Source organism: Drosophila rhopaloa, unplaced genomic scaffold (genome assembly GCF_018152115.1).
Source record: "Drosophila rhopaloa isolate 14029-0021.01 unplaced genomic scaffold, ASM1815211v1 contig_178, whole genome shotgun sequence".
Classification (NCBI taxonomy): domain Eukaryota; kingdom Metazoa; phylum Arthropoda; class Insecta; order Diptera; family Drosophilidae; genus Drosophila; species Drosophila rhopaloa.
In genome coordinates, this window is record NW_025335059.1 from 5,005,662 (window position 1) to 5,028,820 (window position 23,159).

The 23,159-nt window shown below is 42.6% G+C and overlaps 3 protein-coding genes across 11 annotated transcripts; 1 reads left to right on the forward strand and 2 right to left on the reverse strand.

The window, feature by feature from the left end:
- Positions 1-464: 464 nt before the first annotated feature.
- On the reverse strand, positions 465-2,054 carry LOC108037129 (NAD-dependent protein deacetylase Sirt2). The gene is made up of 4 exons (XM_017113631.2): positions 1,843-2,054; positions 1,690-1,787; positions 1,525-1,621; positions 465-1,471 (listed from the first exon to the last, which is right to left on the reverse strand). Exons 1-4 carry the CDS (start codon positions 1,919-1,921, stop codon positions 582-584), a joined length of 1,164 nt encoding a protein of 387 aa, XP_016969120.1. The 5' UTR covers positions 1,922-2,054; the 3' UTR covers positions 465-581.
- Positions 2,055-2,596: 542 nt separating this feature from the next.
- LOC108037128 (zinc finger protein 501) lies at positions 2,597-6,254 on the forward strand. Of its 2 annotated transcripts, none has more exons than XM_017113628.2 (3): positions 2,597-3,682; positions 3,756-4,235; positions 4,401-6,254. In XM_017113628.2, exons 1-3 carry the CDS (start codon positions 3,052-3,054, stop codon positions 4,922-4,924), a joined length of 1,635 nt encoding a protein of 544 aa, XP_016969117.1. In that variant the 5' UTR covers positions 2,597-3,051; the 3' UTR covers positions 4,925-6,254. The 2 variants fall into 2 exon arrangements, with proteins under 2 accessions (XP_016969117.1, XP_016969119.1); XM_017113630.2 differs by having other exon boundaries at positions 4,323-4,438.
- A 157-nt stretch (positions 6,255-6,411) lies between these two features.
- LOC108037127 (oxysterol-binding protein-related protein 8) lies at positions 6,412-22,531 on the reverse strand. Of its 8 annotated transcripts, none has more exons than XM_017113623.2 (11): positions 21,259-22,531; positions 14,766-14,867; positions 11,656-11,705; positions 10,998-11,144; positions 10,710-10,941; positions 10,129-10,365; positions 8,898-9,058; positions 8,828-8,839; positions 8,661-8,773; positions 7,416-8,597; positions 6,412-7,344 (listed from the first exon to the last, which is right to left on the reverse strand). In XM_017113623.2, exons 1-11 carry the CDS (start codon positions 21,689-21,691, stop codon positions 7,110-7,112), a joined length of 2,904 nt encoding a protein of 967 aa, XP_016969112.2. In that variant the 5' UTR covers positions 21,692-22,531; the 3' UTR covers positions 6,412-7,109. The 8 variants fall into 8 exon arrangements, with proteins under 8 accessions (XP_016969112.2, XP_016969110.2, XP_016969111.2 ...); XM_017113621.2 differs by having other exon boundaries at positions 8,661-8,839; positions 21,259-21,963; positions 22,309-22,528; XM_017113622.2 differs by having other exon boundaries at positions 8,661-8,839; positions 21,259-21,963; positions 22,252-22,528.
- Positions 22,532-23,159: the final 628 nt, after the last annotated feature.

Genomic DNA, 23,159 nt, shown 5'->3' on the forward strand with positions numbered 1-23,159 from the left:
CACCGCAGAAGCTTCATTACCGGACTGCCGTGTGTGTCTCTTTCGCTTTGTGCGTGTGTATTTCTGCAGGACAGATTGCGAGTCATTAAGTTGATGCAGCAGCAGCAGCAGGAGCAACATCTGTGTAAGCCACACAAACAGGCAGTTAGAATTCCACATGCCACGCCCACAACAGCGGTCGAGCGTTGTGATGTCAAGGGGCTGGGCAGCTGTAACTGAATCGGAATCAGTATCAGCACCAGAATCCGAATCCGAAGCCGGATCAGAACAGAAAGCAAAACAGAAACATGTCGAGAGTTAACCTTTGTTGGCGGTTTCAGCTTTTTGTGCGCCGGAAACGGCAGAGAAACTCAATCAGTTTTTGCGGTTTATGGTGGCCCAGCCAAAAGGGACACGCTAATGGCTCACAAATGGCACTTGAATAATTGAATGCCGGAAACGGTCGAGAAATGAAGCGCGCGGTATTAGCCAGCGTTGCCTGCACATGGCATTGTCCATTTTATCCACGTAATCCGTGTAAACAAATTGCACACTTGAACAACTACAAATTAACTACGAATCGTACTAACTAATCTCTGAGTCTAGAGCGAAGCATCCTTCTTGGTCTGACTATTGGAAGCCGCATCATCTGGGTCGGAGTGCGGTTTATCTTTGTCCAGCTCCTCGTTCTTCTTTTGCGGCTGGCTGGCGTTCAGTTTCTCCCTTTCACTTGTAATGAGCTGCTGCAGCTCATCCTCCCAGCCCAGAGCTTTGGCCAAAGCCAGGACGCCGGAATCGCAGTCACCCAAGTAGGCCACATCCCTCGTGTTGTTGGGCCTGTCGTAGAGCAACGATCGCTCATGTGGATCCATCCAGGGCACAAAGCTGGCCTGCCCCACGGCATCGCGATTAATCAGCAGGCGTATGCAACGTGGTCCAGGCCTTTGGACCAGTGAAGCAAACGGCTGCACCTCCAGCGAAGTTCCCATGATGATGAGCAGGTCGCAGTCCTCGAAATCCTCATCGGGGCTGGTGTAAAACCTCTGCGGCAGATTCTCGCCAAAGAAGACAATGTCCGGCTTTACAACGCCGTTGCATTTCTCACATTTGGGCAAACGGTCGGCAAAGATCTCCGCCTTCATCCAGGCCATGTCGTACTCCCTGCGGCATTTCAGGCAATGGTTAGTGTGAAAGCTGCCGTGTGCCTCAATGATCTTCTTCTCGGGCAGACCCGTAAGTCGGTCCAACGTGTCAATGTTCTGGGTGTAATGACGCTGCAGCAGACCCTTGTCGCTCAGCAAACGGACAAAATAGTGGGCTGGAGTGGGAATAAAGGAACCCGGGTACAGCTCCTTGGCCAGGGCAAAAAACGGAGCCGGGTTCTTCTCAAAGTAGTCGAGATCAAATATGGCCGTTGGATGTGGGAGCTTGTACTTCTTCAGGTTGCTATATAGTCCAGAACCGGGCGATCGAAAGTCCGGAATGCCAGCAGCTAAAAAAGAGTCATATAATACAGATTCTTGGAGGATCTGAAGTAATACCCACAAGTGGAAATGCCGGCTCCCACCATGGTCACAATTTTCCGGAATCCATGCTCACGCCAATGGTCGGCGAAACCCTCGAACGACAGGTTGGGTATAACCTGTTAATATGATAATATATGGATGGCTTGATTAATGTGATAATTGAATTATAGGTAGCTTCTCTAACCTTCTCCACTTTGAAGTCTGGGTCTGCCTTCGCGTCCGTGGAGCCACCTAGATTAAGAGTGTGTGCAAAAAAGCGACGAATCATATCCATTGTGGCGTCTGAAATAGTAACTGGTTAATAGGTGACAGTAAAAACCTTAGTTGTTAGACAAACCCGAGCCCTCCTCTTCGTCACTAGATGATGAATTTGAGTGTGTCGTCGGTCTCTCCTCCTTTTTCTCACTGTCGCCCATGGCTGGTATAATCCTTGACCTTGGCTGGTGAAAGTATCTGAAACTACGTATTATTCTATAAACTCCCCCCGTTGTTTTGATTATTTGTTTTCCTTTCACGCAAGCAAAACACGCCGAGCAACCAGTGAAAACTATCGATAGAAAAAAGCTGGCAAAGTCGTCATTTCCAACAGCTATAAAATAGCAGGATTTGTATTTAAATTTGTTGTTGCTGGATAATTGCGTTAACGCATCACACAAAACATACCTGTAGACTGAAGGTAAAAGTAAGATTCATGACTACGAATGAAAAACCATATTGACCTTTATTGTTTCCAGACAAAAAAATAATATTGTTATATAAATGATTTGTTCTCTTAATGAATTACCATTGAGTAAAACTCTAAAAATTTAATTTTTCTTAAATAAATTAAGCTAAATATTTTTTAATAATCAAAAAAATCTTTTCAAAATTTACACTTGATTACAATCAATAAATTATAAAGAAAAACTAAACAAAATATTAAAAAAGAACTAAACTAATATTAAAATTTAAGTTTTTAATAGAAACTCCGCCTAGAAACCAAAAAATAGCTATACTGCCACCACCGAGTGCACAGGACTAATCGATAACTGCTATCGTCGAATCCACCGATATGTATTTTTCGCAGATTGCCCTGGTCCAACGTTGTTCGATTACTCGATGTGCGGCGGGGGTGCAGCTCTGGCCGTTCGCCCAGCCCTGGAAAACCACGCCAGTCATTTTTGTTTTGATAAGGATACGGATACAAAAAGAGCGTGGCCTGGAAAAATTGCAGAAACGGCGGAGAAAGCGCCCCAAAACTGAGCAAAAGCGGTGCAAACTGAACGTTGGGCGGTGCGGGACAAAGTGGGCGCGCATTCGAGCATCCCCAAAAGCTACGTGGAAGCGGAGCAACGTGTGGAAGAAGAGGAGAAGAAGAAGCAGCAGCAGCAAAAGTACACAGAAGTGCAACCAGACGGCTAAAATAACAAAAGTCGAAGAAGGCCCAAGGAGCACGGTGGCGGAGGAGGTGGCGGGGCGGGGAATGGCCGTGGGTCGTCGGTGGCTGCCATTGTATAACGCCGATGGGCAGACTATAGATCCGCGCTAGGATCCAATCTCGAATACGATGCATCTGAATCATGCGACCGCCGCCACGGCAGCCATGGCCAACTATCAGCACTACCAGCTGCCAGCCTCACATGGCGGCGGCGGAGGAGGAACCAATGGTGGATCGGGACCCGGACCCAATCCCGGCCAGCAGCAGTCCACCACCCTGGCTAGCCTGCAGCAGAGCCCCTTTGCCCTGCACCAACTGACTGCCGTGCAGGCCATCCAGCATCCCACCCACCAGGCCATGCTCCATCCACAACATCCGCTGGTCCACCTGCTGGACATATCCACCACCACTGCGAATAACGGCGGTGGCGGGAATCACACTCCCATTTCACCCATGAAACAGGAGGTGCAGAGCGTCATCAGCGAGGAGGAGGTGGTGGTGGACGATCCGCGAAAGAAGAAACAGTGCCACGTGTGCAAGAACAAGTTCCGGCAACTGACCACGTTACGCAACCACATGAAGATCCACACGGACGAGCGGCCCTACAAGTGCAAGCACTGCGACAAGGCTTTCCGGCAAATCTCGACGCTGACCAACCACGTGAAGATTCACACCGGCGAGAAGCCCTTCACCTGCAACATCTGCGCCAAGGACTTTCGCCAGCAGAGCACCTTGATCAATCACATCAAGACGCACAAGGGTGAGTGTGTGGGCGAGTCATTCAATTGGAGCTAACGATTTAACTGCTCTTTCGATTCGTTTCCGGGTAACAGCGGCGGAGTCCAGCACGCCGACGTCCCTGCTGAATTATCAGCCGCAGACGACCAGCGGCAAGCACAGGAAGTCGCAAATGCACCAGGCCTACCAGCAGCAGCATCAGCGCGTCCAAATCTCAAAGACCTTGTACTCCGGCAGCTACAGCTCGCCGGCGGCCGAGGAGCTGGTGAAGCCGTTCCAGTGCAGCGTCTGCAAACGCCGCTTCCCGCAGCTGAGCACGCTGCACAACCACGAGCGGACCCACATTGATCCCAAGCCGTACAAGTGCGAGACGTGCGACAAGTCCTTTAGTCAGCAGGCGACACTGGCCAACCACAAGAAGATCCACACGGGCGACAAGCCGTACACGTGTTCCTACTGCCACATGCAGTTCCGTCAGCAGAGCACCCTCACCAACCACCTCAAGACGCACTCGCACCAGATCGCGCCTGGTGGAGGCGGAGCAGGAGGCGGCGGAGGCGCCGTCACAGCCACAGGTGAGCCGCTTGTGTGTTCGCCCTACCAATGAGCCGCTTTCTGTTATCACTGTGTGCATTGATTATTAACGCTCTTCCCTAACGAAGCTTTTATTTAAATCTTGTACGCATGCCAACATCGACAAACCAACCAATCAACTCTATCTCCGTACCGCCAACCTGCAGTGGATCACTCAATGCCCGCTCCTCTGGCGCCCGGGACGCAGCAGCTGACGACTGGGCTGCTGCCGAACCACCTGCACGGCAGCACGCCGAACATCATCCAGCTGGACCACCATCCGCTACTGCATTTCCTCGATGGCAGCACTACGGTCAGCTCTGTGGTGGCCACGGCGGCGGCAAATACCAAGGTGGAGCACTTCCAGGCGGGCGGGTCACCGCCGGGCCGCATGACCGTGGTGGGAAACATCAACATGCTAAAGGGCGACAATCCGGACCGGCCGTTTGGCTGCAGCGTGTGCCAGCGGTTCTTCTCGCAGCAGAGTACCCTGGTCAATCACATCAAGACGCACACCGGCGAGAAGCCGTACAAGTGCAAGATCTGTGAGGTCAACTTCCGGCAGGTGGCCACGCTCAACAACCACATGAAGATCCACACCGGCGAAAAGCCCTACAACTGTTCCTACTGCCCCAAACAGTTCCGGCAAAAGAGCACGCTGCAGAACCACCTAAGGGTGCACACCTGCTAGACTCAATCCCGATCCAGGTCGCGACGCGATCCAGGTCCACAGCCAGCCAGCCAGTCAAGCAGCCATTGAGGAATAGTGCAATATGCATGCCACATAGCACATACACTTATAGATCGCATATACGGCATACGAATACGATTACATGAATACTATATTTGAATATATACTCGAAAGTGTTATTTACCTGCTGTGCAGAGCGCAATTGTATGTAACTATATCGTAGAGAGCTGATCCACATGCGTGTCCAATTGTAAATTAAAGCTAGCCGTATTCGCGTAAGCCACGAATGATATGATACAGGGTGTTTAAGCCTAAACTCTATTCTATCTTAGAATGGGTCGATTTGAATCGGTGCAAAAAGTTACCTTCTAAGTCAACAAGCCTAGAACTATATATATTTTATAATAGCTTTGATTCTTTCCTTTTCTAAAACTACAGAGTTTAAATTACGTTCATACAATTGGAATATTTTTTAGTTTTTACAATAAATTTAAACGGCACTTAGGTCTTTCATATTTTATACCTGTTTTGTTATAACCTATCACTTTAACAAAGCTGTTAAATATTCTAATTATTTTCTATTTTTTACCTTAGTGTTTTCTTTACTAGGAACTTGTTTTTTAAAAAAGATTTGTTATAATTTTATGTTTGTATGACTCAGGCGAATTGGCTTAAAAAAGTTTTGGAGATTTCTTCTGCACCAAAGCTTCTTTCTCAAACAAATCGATCCAAACTGAAGCTATCCCCCTTTGCAACTGTTGTCACCCATGCCCCAGTCCCCTCGATCCCTACCTATTAGTTCCGAGTATCGGCTTCTCTCAGCTTTTCTCGTCGTGTTAAATGTTAAGCCCGCCAGCAAAGTAAAGTAAATTAATTAAAAGTAAAACTAGTTATTGCTATACTGTGTGTAAACCCCGCCCGCTCTAAACTTACATAAGGCATCATCGGAACCGAACGAAACGGAAATCGAAAAAGCAACTATTTAAATAAGTGTACTCTTAGCGCATATTTAGCAGCATCTTCTACTCACATGACTACAAGCGGAGCAAAGGCGATCGCATAAATAATCAATAATACATTTAATGAACGAAGGATTGAAAACCGGGTTGCTTATAGAACAAAAACTAGAAAACGGAGAGACAAGAGTCCCTAAATTAAGTAAATCGATGATGAAAGAAAACGAGTAAAACCAGCTATAATTGAATTGACAGAGATCGATCGTAAATGTTGTAGAGAATATATAGTATATATAAAAATATATAATATATAAACTACTTGTAAATGTAAGCGAAGCGAAAAGCTAAAACAACAATAAAACATGCAAAACAAATTTTTCAATGTTAGTTTCTTTTCATTTTTAAATTGTGGAAGGAATCATTTATTTAAATGAGATGCAAAAGTTTTAAGTCTTTTAAATTTTGACCTTTAGTAAGTTAAATAAACGTCTTCCATGTTAAGCACCATCCTCAAAAGAAAACACAATTGCATTGACTTGAAAAAGGGGAATTTATTAATTTTTTAAGGTATGAAGTTTTTTTTGGGAAAGGGAAAAACAGGTCGTGTATAAGAGATACTAAAAGTAATTGCTACAAGCACTTTTACGCTAAATCTTTAAGGTATGTTGCATTGTCTATAAGTGCTGTTTTAAAGGGCAGAGCCTCTCAAGCATTTTTTATTTTTTCACTCCAAATCATGTCAGAATCGGAAAAGCAAAATATCTAAATAGTAGCATTGGTTAAACTGGAATTTATGCGAAATCTGGTGCATCTACTCGTACGTGTGTGTATATTTGTTTATATCCGACATCCTAACCTACCCAAAGGGTCTAACTTGAGTAAAGAGTTTCCAGGGATACATGGGAAAAAAACTTGCACATGGACGTTGTCTGCGGGAGACTCTTGGATTGTTGGGACTTACATACGAGAAACACTTAATCTTATACATAGTTCGTGATTAGACTGTCTCACAACGGATGTTCTGGCCACGCGCCTCGGCCTGGGTTTAAATCTCTGGCAGCGTGCAAAGGCATTTGAGTAGGACCAAATGTACAATTCAGTAAAGCATATACATACGTTGTCTGTACTTTAGGGTGAGTATGTATATATATATATATATAGTTATCTATAGGTTGACCAAAAGTTTGCTTAAGCCTAAACAAAATGACACCAACAGTGACTCCGCCATTCTATTTGAACAGCCAGCGCAGGATCAGGCTGAAGGTCAGCCCGATCAGAGCGTAGATTAGCGACTTGAATACCGTCGACTGCGACACGCCGCCGCCTAGTAAGTGATGCGACTGCACGCTTAAGCTGCTAGACGGAGGCGAGTACTGCATGCGCTCCAGGCGCTGGCTAATCTCGTTCAGCTGTCGGGTGTGCAGTTCCAGCACACGGTTCACCTGGTCCACGGCCAAGGCGAGTCTAAAATTAATAAAATTTTATTTATTAAAGATCTGATTCAGAAAAGTAAACATGACCAAAGGTCTACTCACTGCTTAATAGCGCTAGAGGAACTGCGCTTAACCGCTCCTTGTGGCGACTGACTAGAGTCCGAGTTAGTATCGCGCGGCGCCAGCACCAAGCTCTTGTTCTTGGCCTTGGACACTGCGGGTATGGCCTGTCCGGCCGGCGATTGTCTTTGGGTGCGGGAGAGCGTCTCGAGGGAGCTGCGCAGGGGATGGATCATTTCGGCGCCGTGGACAATGGGCACCGACTTGTGTCGCGTCTGAGTTAGCACCTTAAATTGGCACTCATACTGGCGGACATCGTTGCGGGAGTCCCAAGGCCGGAGATCGGCGTACTTGTACAGCCACTGGCCGTAGCTGTCGAGCTCGAAGAGTTCCGGCATATGGGTGGATTCGGTGCTGGCCCGCTCCTTTGCATCGGCTCGCTGGCGCTCTTCCAGCACGGTCTTCTCCTCGGTGGCGGCCACCTGATCCTCGCGGGCAATCGCATCGGAGACGTGCTGCCACAGGCGCTGCGATTCGTTGGGGTCCTGCGACTCCAGCGGCACCATATGGCGCGTAAGCCGCTTTGAGCGCGTCTCGGCATCCACCCTGAACAGCAGCGTTTCCTCTCCCGTCTTGGAGTCCTTAACGCGACACTCTTTGTCCCAGTGACCGTTAATGGTGGCCAGCGTCTCCTTGCCCAGCTTGATCTTGCCCACAACCACGTTGGTAGCATCGGCGCCGCCGAGGAACGGCTTCAGCTTGAATTCCAGCTCCGTCCTGTAACCGGTGTTCTCACACTCGATGTTTATCTTGCCGCCCAGCTCCATGGAGAGCGTGCCCATCAGGATGCCCTTGCAGTGTGCGTACGGCGATGTCGCCGTATAGCACTCACCGCGCGGCAGCAACGTCATCGTGGCAGCGCCCTCAAGCACCGCCGAGGTGCTGTTGCCGTAGAACTTCGATTTCGCCAGGATGGAGCAGGTGATGCTGAAGCCGTCCTCGCGGTTCGTCACATAAAAGGCCGACACGGGCGGATGGTGCGAAACCTGCTCCGCAATGTAGAATGTTCGGCTACCGCTGGGATGCTGCCAATAGCACCGGAATCGCTCGCCAAGAATCGGATTGTAGGGTTTCTTAAGGCCTTTAGGTTTCTTGTAGAAGCTGGACAGGTACCATTGCACAACTAGCTTCATGCGCGTGAAAGCGTCATCCTCCTGCACGGCCCTGATTTTTAGAAGAGATTACTAATATATTGCAAAGAGACATGGGTAATCAAGTAGAACCCACTTGGAGAGCAAGTCCGCATGGTAGTACGAGTCGGATAGCTTGTCCAGGAAGGAACGCGGCTCCAGGATAAACGTGGGCAGCACTACCTTGCTCAGATCCATCCCCGGTCGCACCTGCTTGACAATGCACCAAATTAGGCTCTTGTTCTCGTCTGCCAACTCCTCTACCTGCTCCCCTTGCTGCAAATAAATATAATGTTGTTAGTTCGTTGCCAATTAGAATATCCTTATAGCTTACCTCGCCAAACTCCTCCTCGGTGAAGGGCACATACGTGGTCTCCTCGCACTGCTGCTCAACGCCATCATCCTGCGCTGGCTCTGCCGGATCCGACTCGGATTCTGACTCCAGACCAGACATGACGGCATTGGGTGCTTCATTCTGGCTGTCTGCGTCCAGATCTGCAAAAATATTCAAGCCAATAAGATAACATTGTAAAACAGCATAGGAATCACAGACATTTCTCTAGCAGCCTGAGTCTGGCGAAGATCAGGGGATAATTTTCCACCTGACACTCGGGCTCAAAAGCAGAATACTGTGAAGGATCTGTAGCACTATGAGTAATCATATGTGTAGAGCGAATTATCGAAACATTGGGATATTGGCTCCCTATGCCAGGCGGTGAGTATAAAAAACACGAATTTTGAACCATTAATTCCACTGCTACTATGATGTCTGATGATGACTAGCTAACTTAGGGGGCACCAAATCGGAAGATTGATAAAAGCGTTATTTCTCGAAATCAAATTTAAGATTGTGATTTAAAATACGGAATAGGCAAACAAATTGATGTTTAAATATAATACCAAAATATTATTAGATTGTTATTCAATTTTTTATATATTATATATATGTTGTTTAAATTTTCGAACAGTGCATTACTCTAAATGGTCTCATTAAAATGACATTTTAATATTGTCAAAAACTCAAATAGGAATATTTTCGCATAAAAAAAGCAAAATAAAAATTGACTTCCGATGTGATCTCCAACTGAATGATAATCAACCAACTAAAACGACAGCAAAGAGGGGGCCATTTTCACCCTTGACATTCAGACGAAATCGTGGCATCATTAGACAATCGGGCGGAGCGCTGACGGGGCGTGTGCCCGTCTGGCTGTGATCGTAGTCATCGTCGTCCTCCTCACTGGAGCTGCTGTTGCGCAGGGTGGCTCCCAGGGACATGGACTTGCTCATGGGGCTCAAGTGACGCCGCTTACGCAGAACCATGCCCATTGTCATACCCCCGCCCATGCCCTGCTCTGCGCTGGAGGCATCGCTGTACGAGGTCTTCCGCTGCTCTGACTGATGACCGAAACGGGGCAGCCGCTTGGTGCGCTCCCAGTTGCTAACGGCGCTGGTGTAGAGCTGCTGCAGCAGTGGAGTGGGTGCCCGCGAGGCGGACAGGCTGGTCTCGGAGCGCGTGATCTCCGCTTCGGCCGAAGGCAGTGCCAGGAACTGCGCCCACTTACCTTGATCGTTGAAGTGCTTCTCGTAGTCCGCCTCCGACCATTGCGTCTCATGGGAGACGGGCAGCGGTTCACCCACAAAGCTGGACGATGGAGCCGTTCCCGTGCTGCTATTGGTACGCAACAGCAGGGCCGAACATCTCAGGGACAGCTCCAGGGCATCCATCCAACACTTGCCGGCCGCTTGACTGGGAGCCCGAAAGATCAGGTAAGCGGTTGGCAACGGTTGGACCACGGCACCTTAAGGAATTAGTTAAATTAGTAATTGCTTTCACCAGATTTGCTTTTATTTATACAGATTTGGTTAAATATGAATTATCACAGAGGTATTCAAGTTAAACACTTAATTATAGGTCAAATCAACGAAATAACTTTTATATTGAAATACTTTAGCAGGTATTTTATTTCGCTATTATAAAGATTATCTTAAAACCGGTTTACAGGCAACAATTAAATTTACATAACGTGTGGAACCAGAAAATCTTATAAAGTTTTTTGATATACCATATATAATGTTAGACAAGAACAAACCATTCATTCTGTGATTGCGTGAACCAAAAATGTATGATTTCAAATTAATTTACCAATGGTTTCCTTGTCGGGTCCTCGCGGCGCCCAAATGGACTGTTCCAGGGGATGGAAAAGCTTAAAGCAGAAGCCATCCTTTTTGCTGGGCCTCTCGATCACCTGGCAGGAGGTGAGCATCACCGTGCCCACCCAGTGGCTGCTCTTCGTCTTTTGACTTTTGTAAATAAGCAGCAGGCCAGGCTTCAGAACACACCAAAGTTTTGTCCAGGACTTGAGGGTTCCTCGAACCTAAAGGATATTTGAAATTAATAAAATGTAAGTAGTTGAGTATATTCCATGCACACCTTAAGCCAATCTGCTAGCACTATGACCGCAGGATCTTGCAGGGAATTCATCAGCTCACTGGCCACGCGCTTCTTCTCCCGTCTGTAGTTCTTCCTTTGGGCCTTGTATGACTCCTTTCTATTAAGTTTTGCGGCATCAGCAGCTGACTGTTGGCAACAGAAATATAATGAAATTAAAAAAAGTACAAATATTAAATACATGGCTGTATAATAAACCTTTTTCCCATTGCAGCATTGAAAAATATTTAAATACTTAAAATACATTGCTGTATTTCATAATAATTTTGTTGGGTGTTTTCGGATAATTTTTGCCTGCGGTTACGTCAAATGTTCGGCAACAATTGCCTAGTAAGCTTTTAATTTTCTAAGGCGAAATCCGAAACGCATTGTTAATCTAATTAGCATTTATAATTTGCTTAGCTGCCGGATAAAAGTGAAACATTTGTCACTTTTATGCCAGAATGTGACACGTGGCGTTTTCCGGACCCAGACCTATATTTATTAATATTTATCACACAGACAGCACATCGATTATAACTAAATTAGACAACAACGAACCGTAGCGGCTCTTATCTCTGCCCTCCCCATAAATAACCCAGATTTTATGTACGGTTTAACAACTCAAAGTTAAAGTTATGTTTGCGTATGGGTTACTTGCCTTATCTGCCAGATTGCCATCCCGATTGTCTGAGGCCCAATTGGCGATTCCTGAAATATGGAGAATCATAGTTTTGTTGTTTATGAACTGAGTATCATTGGAGTTGGGTGTGTTTTGTATATGGAAAACATGATGATTTGAATTCCGAGAAGTATCTAATCGATCTAGCAATGAAATAGTAGGTTTCTCTTTGTTTTTGGAAACTTTTCCATCGCCTATTTACGATCCCAAAAACGAGACCAAACAGAAACACAACAATGGGAGGAGCGCGAAAAATCCGAAACATAAAGAAGAACTCAGAGAAGAGAAGAAAAACTCGCCCCAACAATGTTTCAAGGTGCGATAATCTAGGTGGGCAGGGAGGACCGAGGGTCAGCGGTTTATTTATTTTACAAATATGTTTTATTTTATTTCGCAAGATACACAGGCACACACACGCACACACACAGCACAGACACATCGGGAGAAAGATTCTCTGGGTCTTGGGGTCTCGAGATCTCGATCTCTCGTACCGCCTGGCATTGTCAAGTGTCTCGCACTTGCACTTTAATCATCGCCAAACTGACGCTGCCCTCGGGTCTTTCGCATTCTTATTAATTATTTTTATTGCTCGGCTAAAAATAAAGGCCTCCCAAGAAGAGCCAGTCTCTTTAAATATGCAAATCCACACATAGACGCGAGGAAAAAAAAACGCGAAGAATTAATTCTAATTTCTCTGGAATTATGGGGTTTAATAATTGTCACTTGCTTTGTAGGAGATTCATGACCAGACACCGCTGCAAACTGCGTTTCGAATTTGTATTTCTATTTATTTTTGCATATTTTGTTGTGTTTCGCTCATTCACGTTTTACAGGGCGGCACTACATGGCGTATGCGTGATGCGAGAACCGATTCAGAGACGCCGACCTCTGCTTGGTTTAATTTATTTATTTATATTTTCTTTTCTTTATTTTCAACTTTCTGCCTGCCGCTCGTCCGCTGGCCGCTCGCCGACTGATTGAGATATATTGAGTCTGCCCGAAACGCGCGCACAAAGCACAAACACAACAAAAGCACCAGCGGCAAATGACAAAAGCACCAAGGCAGCGCAGCGGCAGAGAGCCAGCCGACCCCACTACAACAATTATCTGGCTTTCGTCATATTTTTGACAAAAAAAGAAAAAGATATACAAAATATTTGCAAAGCCAAAAAAAAATCTAAACTGAGAAGATCATCTCTGTGTGTTTTTTTCGCTCAGTCCCCAATTCTGCCAGCAAGTTCTTTATACTCATGCGTGGATATAGAGATACTTTGTGTGCTTTTTCTGCCCAGATAACGATATCAACGCTGACTGCGCTCTCTCAAAATTTGAAACACAAACGGGAGAGCGGCAAACCACTACCGGTAATATCTATGAGGCTATTAGCAAGTCTAACTGATATATGATCACACCTTAAAAATGTTTAAAAGTAAGTAATAGCCCCTTTGTATGGCGGAATTTGAACGTTTTCTCACGATAAGATCATATTAACCTATCCCAATAAAGACATTTTAGAATCGGATTGAAAGGTTTGGTAAATGAATAAACAATTATTTTTTTAACAGAAAAAATATCAATCTCCTAAACGACTAAGACTCAAAAAGCTCAAAAATTCCCAAAAATTATAAAACATTTATTGATCTAGTAAAGATAATAATTATCGAGCCTTTAATTAACCATTTTTGTTTGTGCTTTGATGTTTTGAAAGTTTTTTATTGACAACATACTCATACATATTGCAAAGTCCAAAGAAGCACCTGGGAAATATATCATAATTATGTCAGTCGGATAAGCCCCTTTGAATACAAGTTTTTAGGCCGACCATAGATAGAAAACATTAAACACCTGTTGATGTTATGTGGGCCATGAAAAAATAATATCCAAAAAAAAGCCAGGTGTGCAGAGTTGATATCTATATTTCCTCCATTACTCATCACTAAAATCAGAAGTCTGTGAATCTTATCAGCCATGTGGAGCACTATAGATAAAGGAAAATGTTATACCAGCTGATTTGTCATATTCATGGTTCCTCAGGTCCAATAAATCCAACACAACATGGATGAGTCATTCGACTTCTCTGCAACCCCTAGGGGAAATCCTTGAGCATTTCAATATTTACATACTGATTGATGTGTTTCTATGTATATGTATTAATTGGGTCTTATCAAAGTGCAAAACTTCCAGGCTGTAAAACGCTTATGAGTGTCATAAATGTTAATGATAAGATATGATTGCCATGGCAAGCATTTATCCAGGGTCCTCGGCCGCAACGGGCAGAAGTTGAGTGGCAGGGCACTTTAAGTATTATTAATAATACTCTCGTACCGAACAATCGCAAAATCGTTTGATAATAATGCGCCAAAAACAATAGCACAAAAAGCGCAACAAAAGCTCTACACAAAAATAAAAGGCGAAATGCGTCACACCAAAATTGGAACGCATGGCTGGGTTGTCAAGGGGGGTTTCTTGGGTGGGGCGGGTTGCCATATGGGAAATGCATACAAATGCGCCTTTAGCCAGGTTCTATTTGGTGTGCGGATCAGGTAATAATCATGAACATTAAGAACGTGCTGATTGTGTAACTGAAAGCATAGCAAATGCCAAAATTTCAAACGTCATGATTGTGTTCAGGATCGTGCCGATCGAGTAAGTCAAAATAATAATTATTTGCGATGATGAATGGAGAAGTGCTGCGGATGTTGTATAACCCAATAATTGTTCAAAAGTGGCAATCTATAATTTATATATTTTGTTTTGCTAAACGGGCGCTGGAAATAATTTCTAACATGTGGATCGAAATCAAAGAAAATCTAAATAAAAATTGAATAACCAGATGATCAATGAGGATTTTGGGAACGTGCTGATCGAAAAGATCAAAGCAACAACTTCATTTCAGCTTATCGATAACTGATGATCATAAGTCAATGCAAAACGCATTAGTTAATACTAATATAGAAATACAAAATATTAAGGAAAAATAAAAGCTTATAAAGTATGGGAATGATGGTGACATTGAATGATCGATACAGTGATGATCTACTGTTTGTTCAAATGTGCTAGAATTTTCATTTATTTTTTTGGAACTTCACCTGGCGATGATGGCGCCGGACTGTTGCTCAAACTGTCCGTGGACGGAAGTTTGGTCATGAGCACTTTTAGCGAAGGTCGCCGTTTGAATTTGAAATCGAATACTGAGGAGCAGTTAGCGGCACACATATACATATACGGGGGAGAAAGAGAAAGCGAGCAATATGTATTTTGATAAATATTATATAGGATTTTATAGATCTTAGGTCACTGGTACAGACAGTTTTAGAAATACGCACGACACATAGACATTTAAGTTCTTACCACATCAAAACAGACACATTGAACACACAGAATGTCATACTAATTCTCCGACAGATACAGATATCTACACAGCGAAAAATCTTGGGTAAATCAAGATAATAATCAAAACATTGAAACACATAAAATTAGTAAAGAGTTTGTGGAATATGTAAAATAAAGGGTCTTTTTAAAATATTACAAAGAACACCAAAAGATAGCTCACCAGATCAATTAAAAAGCTAGCGTAAAAGTCAAATATTGTTTAAATAATAAAGCTCTTGAAAATAAATTCTTCCTTAGTCCAGTTGATTACAGTTTAGAGTGGGGATTCATTGAGAGGACTGAGCCTTAAGCCACTTGATCCAATCAAGCGAGAGGAAGCCTCGAGACAACGCCCCCGAGCATATCCATTACCATTACGGCCTTAATTATGGCCGCTCATCAATTGTCTGCTATCGGACATGGGAGCTCAGCACGCAGCTGAAGCGCCATCGAGGAACGCGAGGAGCGCCAAGGAGGCGCCTGCCTGGCTGGTGGCAATTAAGATTGCGATGGCGATGGCGATGCTGATGTGGATAGGGGTTAGGCGATTGGCGATAGGATGGTCGAGACAATAGAGTGCCCTGATTGATTTTAAATAAAGCGCCATCGCCTTGCAGGCAATCAATTTACGCAATTAGAACACGCCTCCGTTGTTTCAATAGTTCAAAGTTCAGCTTGCCCACATGCTTGCCATGCACTAAAGGAAATAAAGTTAAATATTTTTTGGTACACGAGAGCTGCGAAAAACAATATGATCCAAAATCAATTCGATATAAAAGTTAAAATAGTACTTTATGTTTTAAATACTACTTGGACAATGTTATAAAATGTCTTTTAAAAGAGTATTATAGGAATTTGATATTGTATAAATAGCTATTTACACTTGGAACTATTAGAAAATCTATAGGTTTGCCTCTTTGGAACTAATACTTTTTAAATTAAATAAGATCGAGTTTATTTTTGGCAGTGTCCTGTCGTTCCGGGGAAAATTACGGCCATGGTATGCGAAATATTCCCCTTTGCGTGTGGTAGTTCACTAAATTCCCGGCCGAAGGATGCCAGCTGATGCAAGACAGTGCAGCACTGAAAGTGCAATTTTGAGTTGCCCGCTGGGCTTGGCCCAAAATGACGTCATATTTGGCCGCTAAAATGGCGCCACTCTAAATGACCCCCAACCTCTACGACCCCGCCACAAAGTATATTTTGTTGCTTCTTTTTTACGTAATCCAATTACAATATAGTTGGCTTTCTGTTCGAGCGTGTGGGATTTTGGGGTCATTGGAGAAACACTTTATGGTGTGAGGTCGGTCACTATATTTGATGGCCTATATAGAGACTTCAACTATAAACTTCACTCAAAATGTGTCAGAGATCAATGGGGGACCAACACAAAATAACACTCAACTTATACCCTTTGCGTCCTAGCCCTTGCTCTAATGTTTTATTTATTGGACGGTAATTTGCCCAAAAGCATGCTATAATATATTCATCGAAACACACACATACACACCCACCCTTATAAACTTTCTAAAAGGAAGGCACACAACCAAGTGACTCGTTGAGTATGCAAATGCAGTAAATCGCATATTTCGGCTGATTCCCTCTAGTACACAGAGAAAAAACATAACATCAGTTCTATACTCTAATCTTCATATTATATATAATTGATTGGGTGTCTATAAAAAATATTATTAAATATATGTTCGTAATCTTTTAAATGCATTTGTTAAATATATGAAAAAAAGCAATACCAAATTGAGCAATGTAGTTTTTCTATGTAAGCTACATATATAAATATTCTGCATTCTCTATCTCACTTTTGACCTTTTGGAGAGGAACACGAATTCAGCGAAAACAAAAATAGAATGCGACGAAACTGACCCACTACCCAACCTTTCTTCACCTCCTTCGCGAAGGGCCATTTAAAAAAAGGGGACTGTAAAACAGACATTCCAGATGTAAGCTTTAAAAAGGATTTGTTTTGTAAACTGCTTATATAATAAAAAATAACGTATTAACACGTAAACTACTTATTTTTATACCCTTGCAGAGGGTATTATAATTTTGGTCAAAAGTGTGCAACGCAGTGAAGGAGACATCTCCGACCCTATAAAGTATATATATTCTTGATCAGGATCACCTCCTGAGTCGATATAGCCATGTCCGTCTGTCCGTCTGTCCGTCTGTCCGTCTGTCCGTCTGTCCGTCTGTCCGTCTGTCTGTCCGTCTGTCTGTTTCTACGCGAACTAGTCTCTCAGTTTTAAAGCTATCGGATTGAAACTTTGACACACCCTTCTTTCCTTTGCACGCAGTATATAAGTCGGAACGGCCGGGATCGGCCGACTATATCCTATAGCTGCCATATAACTGATTGATCGGAAATGCCATAACTTTCGTGTTTGTAAAGTTAGGAAGTTGGGATTTTCTATGGGTTTTATATTTGGCCAATCAATCCGACCTACCAAATTTCATAAGGATCGGCCGACTATATCCTATAGCTGCCATATAACTGATTGATCGGAAATGCCATAACTTTGGTGTTTGTAAAGTTAGAAAGTTGGGATTTTCTATGGATTTTATTTTTGGCCAATCAATCCGACCTACCAAATTTCATAAGGATCGGCCGACTATATCCTATAGCTGCCATATAACTGATTGATCGGAAATGCCATAACTTTGGTGTTTGTAAAGTTAGGAAGCTGGGATTTTCTATGGCTTTTATATTTGGCCAATTAGTCCGACCTACCAAATTTCATAAGGATCGGCCGACTATATCTTATAGCTGCCATATAACTGAACGATTGGAAATGACATAACTTTGTTGTTGTTAAAGTTAGGAAGTTCGGATTTTTTATGAGTATTAAGAATGCATCATATGAATAATTTTGGAGAATATAATTTACAGAGTATTCTGCAAGGGTATATCAACTTCGGCTCCGCCCGAAGTTAGCTTTCCTTTCTTGTTTTTTCATTAAATTGTTTTTAATCTTTTAAATCTCATCCTAACAATTTATGAAATTTATGAAATAACTCGTTGCTTTTGAGTGTCTTGGGTTTAAAGCAAACACTCGAGGACATAAATAATTAATTGTTATACCACATTCTACATAGAAATCAATTCACTTAAGCCCTGACTAGCCCAGAAATGAAGCCATCATACAAAATGCAGTCATGCATCGATTTTTCTTCTATTTATTTTGTACGCAATTTCCCTTATTGCACATATTAACATTTCCATGTGCCACAGATACTGAGAGCGGGACAGTCGGATGGGGCGGTGGGGTGTTTACCTGTTTGGCAGGTGTGCGCTTTTCTAAACATTTATGACATGCAGTTTTCCTCACAGTTTTCCAATGCGGGTACTGTTTATTCGCACCCACTGTGCCAAACGCCTGGAGCCGCAAAATAAAAAGCAAAAGAGGAGGCGAATACAATGGTAATTATAAAGTCGCGTTGGGTAGGAAAGTAAGTAAGAGTGTGAGTGCTTGTGTCAGGTAATTGCGTATATATACGATATAGGCTACAGAAGAGTGGACCTTAGGTGTACTAATGTATTAATATATATCATATTTTTAAAATATATAATAATGGTTTAAAAAATAATAATGGCTAGACATATTACCTTTTCGCAAAGATTTTCCTTTAAATTATGTGTTAACAAAACCAAATTATTAAAACCTTAACCTTCAGTTGTTTTAGCCACAACACATAAAGGTCCACCCTAATTTACACCTTTTCATATATGTATTTTTGGAGATAGTGTTTAGCAATGGATATATATCTGGACTATAAAGTAATACAGCATGCGAATAAAAAATTAATGACAGTTGCACGCCATAAAGCAAACAATAAACAACAGCAACAAACCACAATGACATCGAAGCAAATGGTGCGTGTGCAAAATCCCGTAGACCGATATGGTTACCTGGTAACCCACCTGGCCATCCCAACCCCCAACTAACAACTCACCCACGCCCCAGGAAAATATAAAGCAAAAGTCATATGCTAATCGATAAAGCGCATAAAATATGAAATGGAAAACCCAAACAAAAGCTAGCTATCGACTAATAAACTTACTAATTGCTGTTCAACTTTACCGGCAAAAAAAGCTTTTTACTTCCATTCTTAAAATCTACCTGAATTACTGAAGCTTAGAAAATTTTCATATGCAAATCGATAAAAAGAATAAAGTACTCAGAAATAATTGATGTGTCACTTTATCTGACATTTGAATGGCAGTAAAATTTTCATTCCATATGCAAACATCCTTAATTGAGATTCGATGTGAAAATGTTGGTCTATTGTATTAACACTATAGGCAGTCATTTAACCGATGATACCGAAATAATTATCTTTCAATATTGTTTAGTTGAATTTTACTGAATCCATAAGATATTCTGGAAAAAATATAGTGTTCATTTTAACATCAGGAGAATGATCTCATCTCAAACTAGTAAATTCAATTAAGTCAACTTGAAAAACTTTATATATACTGACAGAACGTCGCAGATGGTCTTTTTGTGATTTATATACAAAAGGCAAAAATAAACAGAAAAAAACAGGCAATGGGAAAATGGTTTAATTGTATCTAACATGGATGAGCTAATATAATGTGATGTCATCCCTAGGAATGTATAATAAAAATACTATCAACATTGTCAAATAAATGACTTTTAAACAAAACAACTATAATATTTGTTATTAATTTTTATTTTGAATAAAATACTTTCTTATCCGCTTTCTGAGTTAAAGGAACATTTTGGGTTAAATATACATCATCTAATAGGATGTGATTCATTCCTATGAATGTATAATAAAATTACTTGGAATCGAGTTATGAAGTTTATTAAATAAATAACTTAAAAACAGAAAAACAAAAATATTTCAAAATTTACTCAATGCTTTCTGATCTGCCTTCCGAGTCAGAGGAAAAATGTCTGTTAAATTTCCTATAACTGGCAATGAATGCGGGTTAACCCAATTATATGAATAATCTACACAAAAAACTTAATTACGCTGTTACTTGATTATGAACCGGCAGATGAACATCGGCCGGGGGAACTAATGCCTAGAAACCAGCTGTAAAAATTGACAAACCTTGGCCGTGGGTTTCCGCACAGGTGCAAATGGCAAGCGCCAGTTAACCAAATTGACAGTCACCGAGCCTCCAATAGCCCCCAAAATATCCGGACTAACAAGTAGCCTAGCAACCAACCAGTCTGACAAAAGAGCCAGACAACTGGTATGTAAATCAATTAACACCAGCGACTAAATCTCGCATGGATGAATGGGCCCGCAGAGCGGAAGCGCGCTAAATGACGAACAAAAGCCGAGTGTTAAGCGATAACGTGGCCCCTGGGATCGAGTGGGATTACGGATGGATGGGGGTACGGATTAGCCGGCAAGCGGCTGATGAATGAGCAAGAATTTTGAAATGTGAGCAGCAGCAAAATCAAAACAAGCAAAGCACACAGCATACGGAAACGAAAATTAAAACTGAACAAAACCAGAAGCAGACAATCAGATCGAATGTACAAATGCGGTCAAAACATGAGCTTTAAAAGACTATCGAAATGTGTTCTAATCTTCTTATCTTCTAATTTTCCACTCAATGGTTTAAATGGTTTTTATAGCTTTATATAGTTCATACAAATTTATTTGTTGGTTTGTTTTTGCTTGTTTGCTGAAATTTAATTTGTTTATTGAACGGAGGAATGTGAGTCAATTCATTGATTAATATTTATCATTATTGATTGATACATAAGTTGATAAAAGTTTAGATTAGATAAGGTATAAAAAAGTGCACTATTGAGTGCTATATTGAGGATTTTATTGCGAATCAGTAAAAACCAACGTTTTGAAGACACTCTAATTAAAAAGTATAGACAATTTTAAATATTTTTGCTATGATAAAAATCTTATTGAAAAGGTAAAAAAAAGACCATCTGGGGTTAAAACTCTTTTGGTTGGTAAACAATAAAAATGTACTCGATCCACTTATAATGAATGGCTTCTTTTGTTCTATTTTTTTGACCGCAATTGTGTGAATGTGTGTTCTGTGACAGTCGTTTGCATTAGATTCGATTGCTAGTGATCGGATCGAAAAGAGTGGGGGAGCGGGACAAAAAGTGTAAATGACATTGAGAGAGGGAGAACAACAGAGAAATGGGCGGGTAAAAAATGGGCGTCGAAGGGGGACAGAAAACTCACCTGTCGATTGACGTAGTCCGGCGCTATTTGGCGGCGTGATGCTGATTCCGCTGACGCTGCTGGCGGCGCCAACACTAATGCCGAGCGATTGATTTGATGCGCCCATGGACAAGCCAGAGGGGGTCACGGACCCACCTCCACCACCCCCCGCTGAGGGCAGGGGCGCCTGCAGCTGCAGCAGGTGACTGCCCGTGGGCACACTACTCGATTGCTGTTGCTGTAACGGTGTTCCAGGGGTGGAGTGGGAGTGTGGGGTGGAGGGGGCCAGCGTGTCCCCACCCCCCGCATGCGATTTGGCACTGTTAATTCGTATGGGGGTGCTGCTAGCCCCTCCAGTGGCGCCAGGGGCGAGGGCAGGGGCAGCAGGGGTGTTCGATGAATTAATCATTAATGGAGAATTGTTAACGGGCGTACCGGGCGTTGCGGGTTGCATGGCTTTTGATCGCTCAATTATTGCACTAAATTAAAGTTATTTTCTATTGTGGTTCCTCTTTATTAGTTACCCCCTTTTATTCTTTCAATCAGCAGGCATTGCTCCAATTGTCGTTCTCAATACACGTACACTCTCCCCCACTCTCAAATACACACACACACACAGGGCCGGACGCAGGCCAATTATTGATTTTGTTTTAGCCGCTCAAGAGTTTTAGCTCCCTCCGTTTTTTTTTCACTACAATTTTGGGTTTATGTCGCTGTCTTTTTAGGCTATTTCATTTTAAAGAAAAATAAATTTAATTTAAATTTAGTATTCAACTCGAAACTGTGCGTGTGTGCGTGTGACTAGAAGAGTTTACAACAGCTCAGCTGGTCAGCATAAAATGTGAGTTTATCCAATTGGAAAGAAAGCCACGTAACACGCTCTTTAATGCCACCTTTTTTTATATTTTTTGGTACCAATTAGTGGCAAAGAAAGGCGCTGCTACTAGCAATAATACCAATACTAAGGCCAAAGCTAGTACAATTCTAACACACACACTCACACTTGTCACACACTTTTTCGATTTTCAATTTTCGTTTTTCGTTTCGCGGCTCTCTTTCTCTTTTTCTCACTCGCTTGTTCTCGCTCTCACGGTCCGGCGTCGCTGGCGATTCGCGTTCAACTGAAACTGAAGCTGCAGTCGTCCGTATTCCAAAAAGCTAAACTTGTTTCTTTTCGCTTTCGTATGAGCTCATCCACCACCGCTGCTGCCGACGTCACCATCCCCCCGAACCGCCCAGCCGCCCACCAAACAGGCGGCGAGTATTATTTTCATGACGCGGCAAAGACGCTGGAAGTGTAAAGGCGAAACAAGCTTTTTGTTTTTTTTACTACGTTTGTTTTTGGGGAGGATTTGTATAAGCGCGGTGTCAGCTGTTTCGTCGCCCAGCCCTGGCTGCGCCACGCAGCTTAACCAGGGCTGCAGAAAGTAACGGACACTGTTAACTCAAAGCTAAGCATAACAGCGCGGGCTGTTAAAAGTCAGTTTACTTTATGATATTTCTATAGGGTGAACCAAATTTAAAAATTGTTTAACTTAGGTTAATTTGGCTGTAATTTGCTTAAAAGAGCGCCGGGGTAGATATAGAAAATGAACTACATGTGGAGTAGGAGCTTTTATAACTTATGGATGAATTGTTTTTATTATCTTTTACAAAATATCAATCAAAATTTCAAGTTGATCGAAGCAACGAAGTTCAAGTTTTAATAAAATTTGCAACTGTACGTTTTTTTTGTTGCTAAAAACTAACATTTTTGTTGACAGCAAAAAAAATGTTGAAGTTAATAAATTTTAAATTAAGTTTTAATTTAAATTACTTTTCTATTTCCGTCTTTCCATGCCCAAATTACATACGAATTTAAATTTTAGTTCGATACATAAATGCAATAATTGGGATATAAATTCAAGCGGTGTTGATAAAAT

Coding starts and splice junctions, on each gene's coding strand:
- LOC108037129 (XM_017113631.2), bottom strand. CDS start 1,921: ATGGGCGACAGTGAGAAAAAGGAGGAGAGACCGACGACACACTCAAAT. Junction 1,622..1,689: donor CAGACTTCAAAGTGGAGAAG/GTTAGAGAAGCT, acceptor TCATATTAACAG/GTTATACCCAACCTGTCGTT. Junction 1,472..1,524: donor GGGAGCCGGCATTTCCACTT/GTGGGTATTACT, acceptor ACTCTTTTTTAG/CTGCTGGCATTCCGGACTTT.
- LOC108037128 (XM_017113628.2), top strand. CDS start 3,052: ATGCATCTGAATCATGCGACCGCCGCCACGGCAGCCATGGCCAACTAT. Junction 3,683..3,755: donor TCACATCAAGACGCACAAGG/GTGAGTGTGTGG, acceptor TCCGGGTAACAG/CGGCGGAGTCCAGCACGCCG. Junction 4,236..4,400: donor AGGCGCCGTCACAGCCACAG/GTGAGCCGCTTG, acceptor GCCAACCTGCAG/TGGATCACTCAATGCCCGCT.
- LOC108037127 (XM_017113621.2), bottom strand. CDS start 21,691: ATGCAACCCGCAACGCCCGGTACGCCCGTTAACAATTCTCCATTAATG. Junction 11,145..11,655: donor ATGGCAATCTGGCAGATAAG/GCAAGTAACCCA, acceptor TGTTGCCAACAG/TCAGCTGCTGATGCCGCAAA. Junction 8,840..8,897: donor CCGAGGAGGAGTTTGGCGAG/GTAAGCTATAAG, acceptor ATTTATTTGCAG/CAAGGGGAGCAGGTAGAGGA.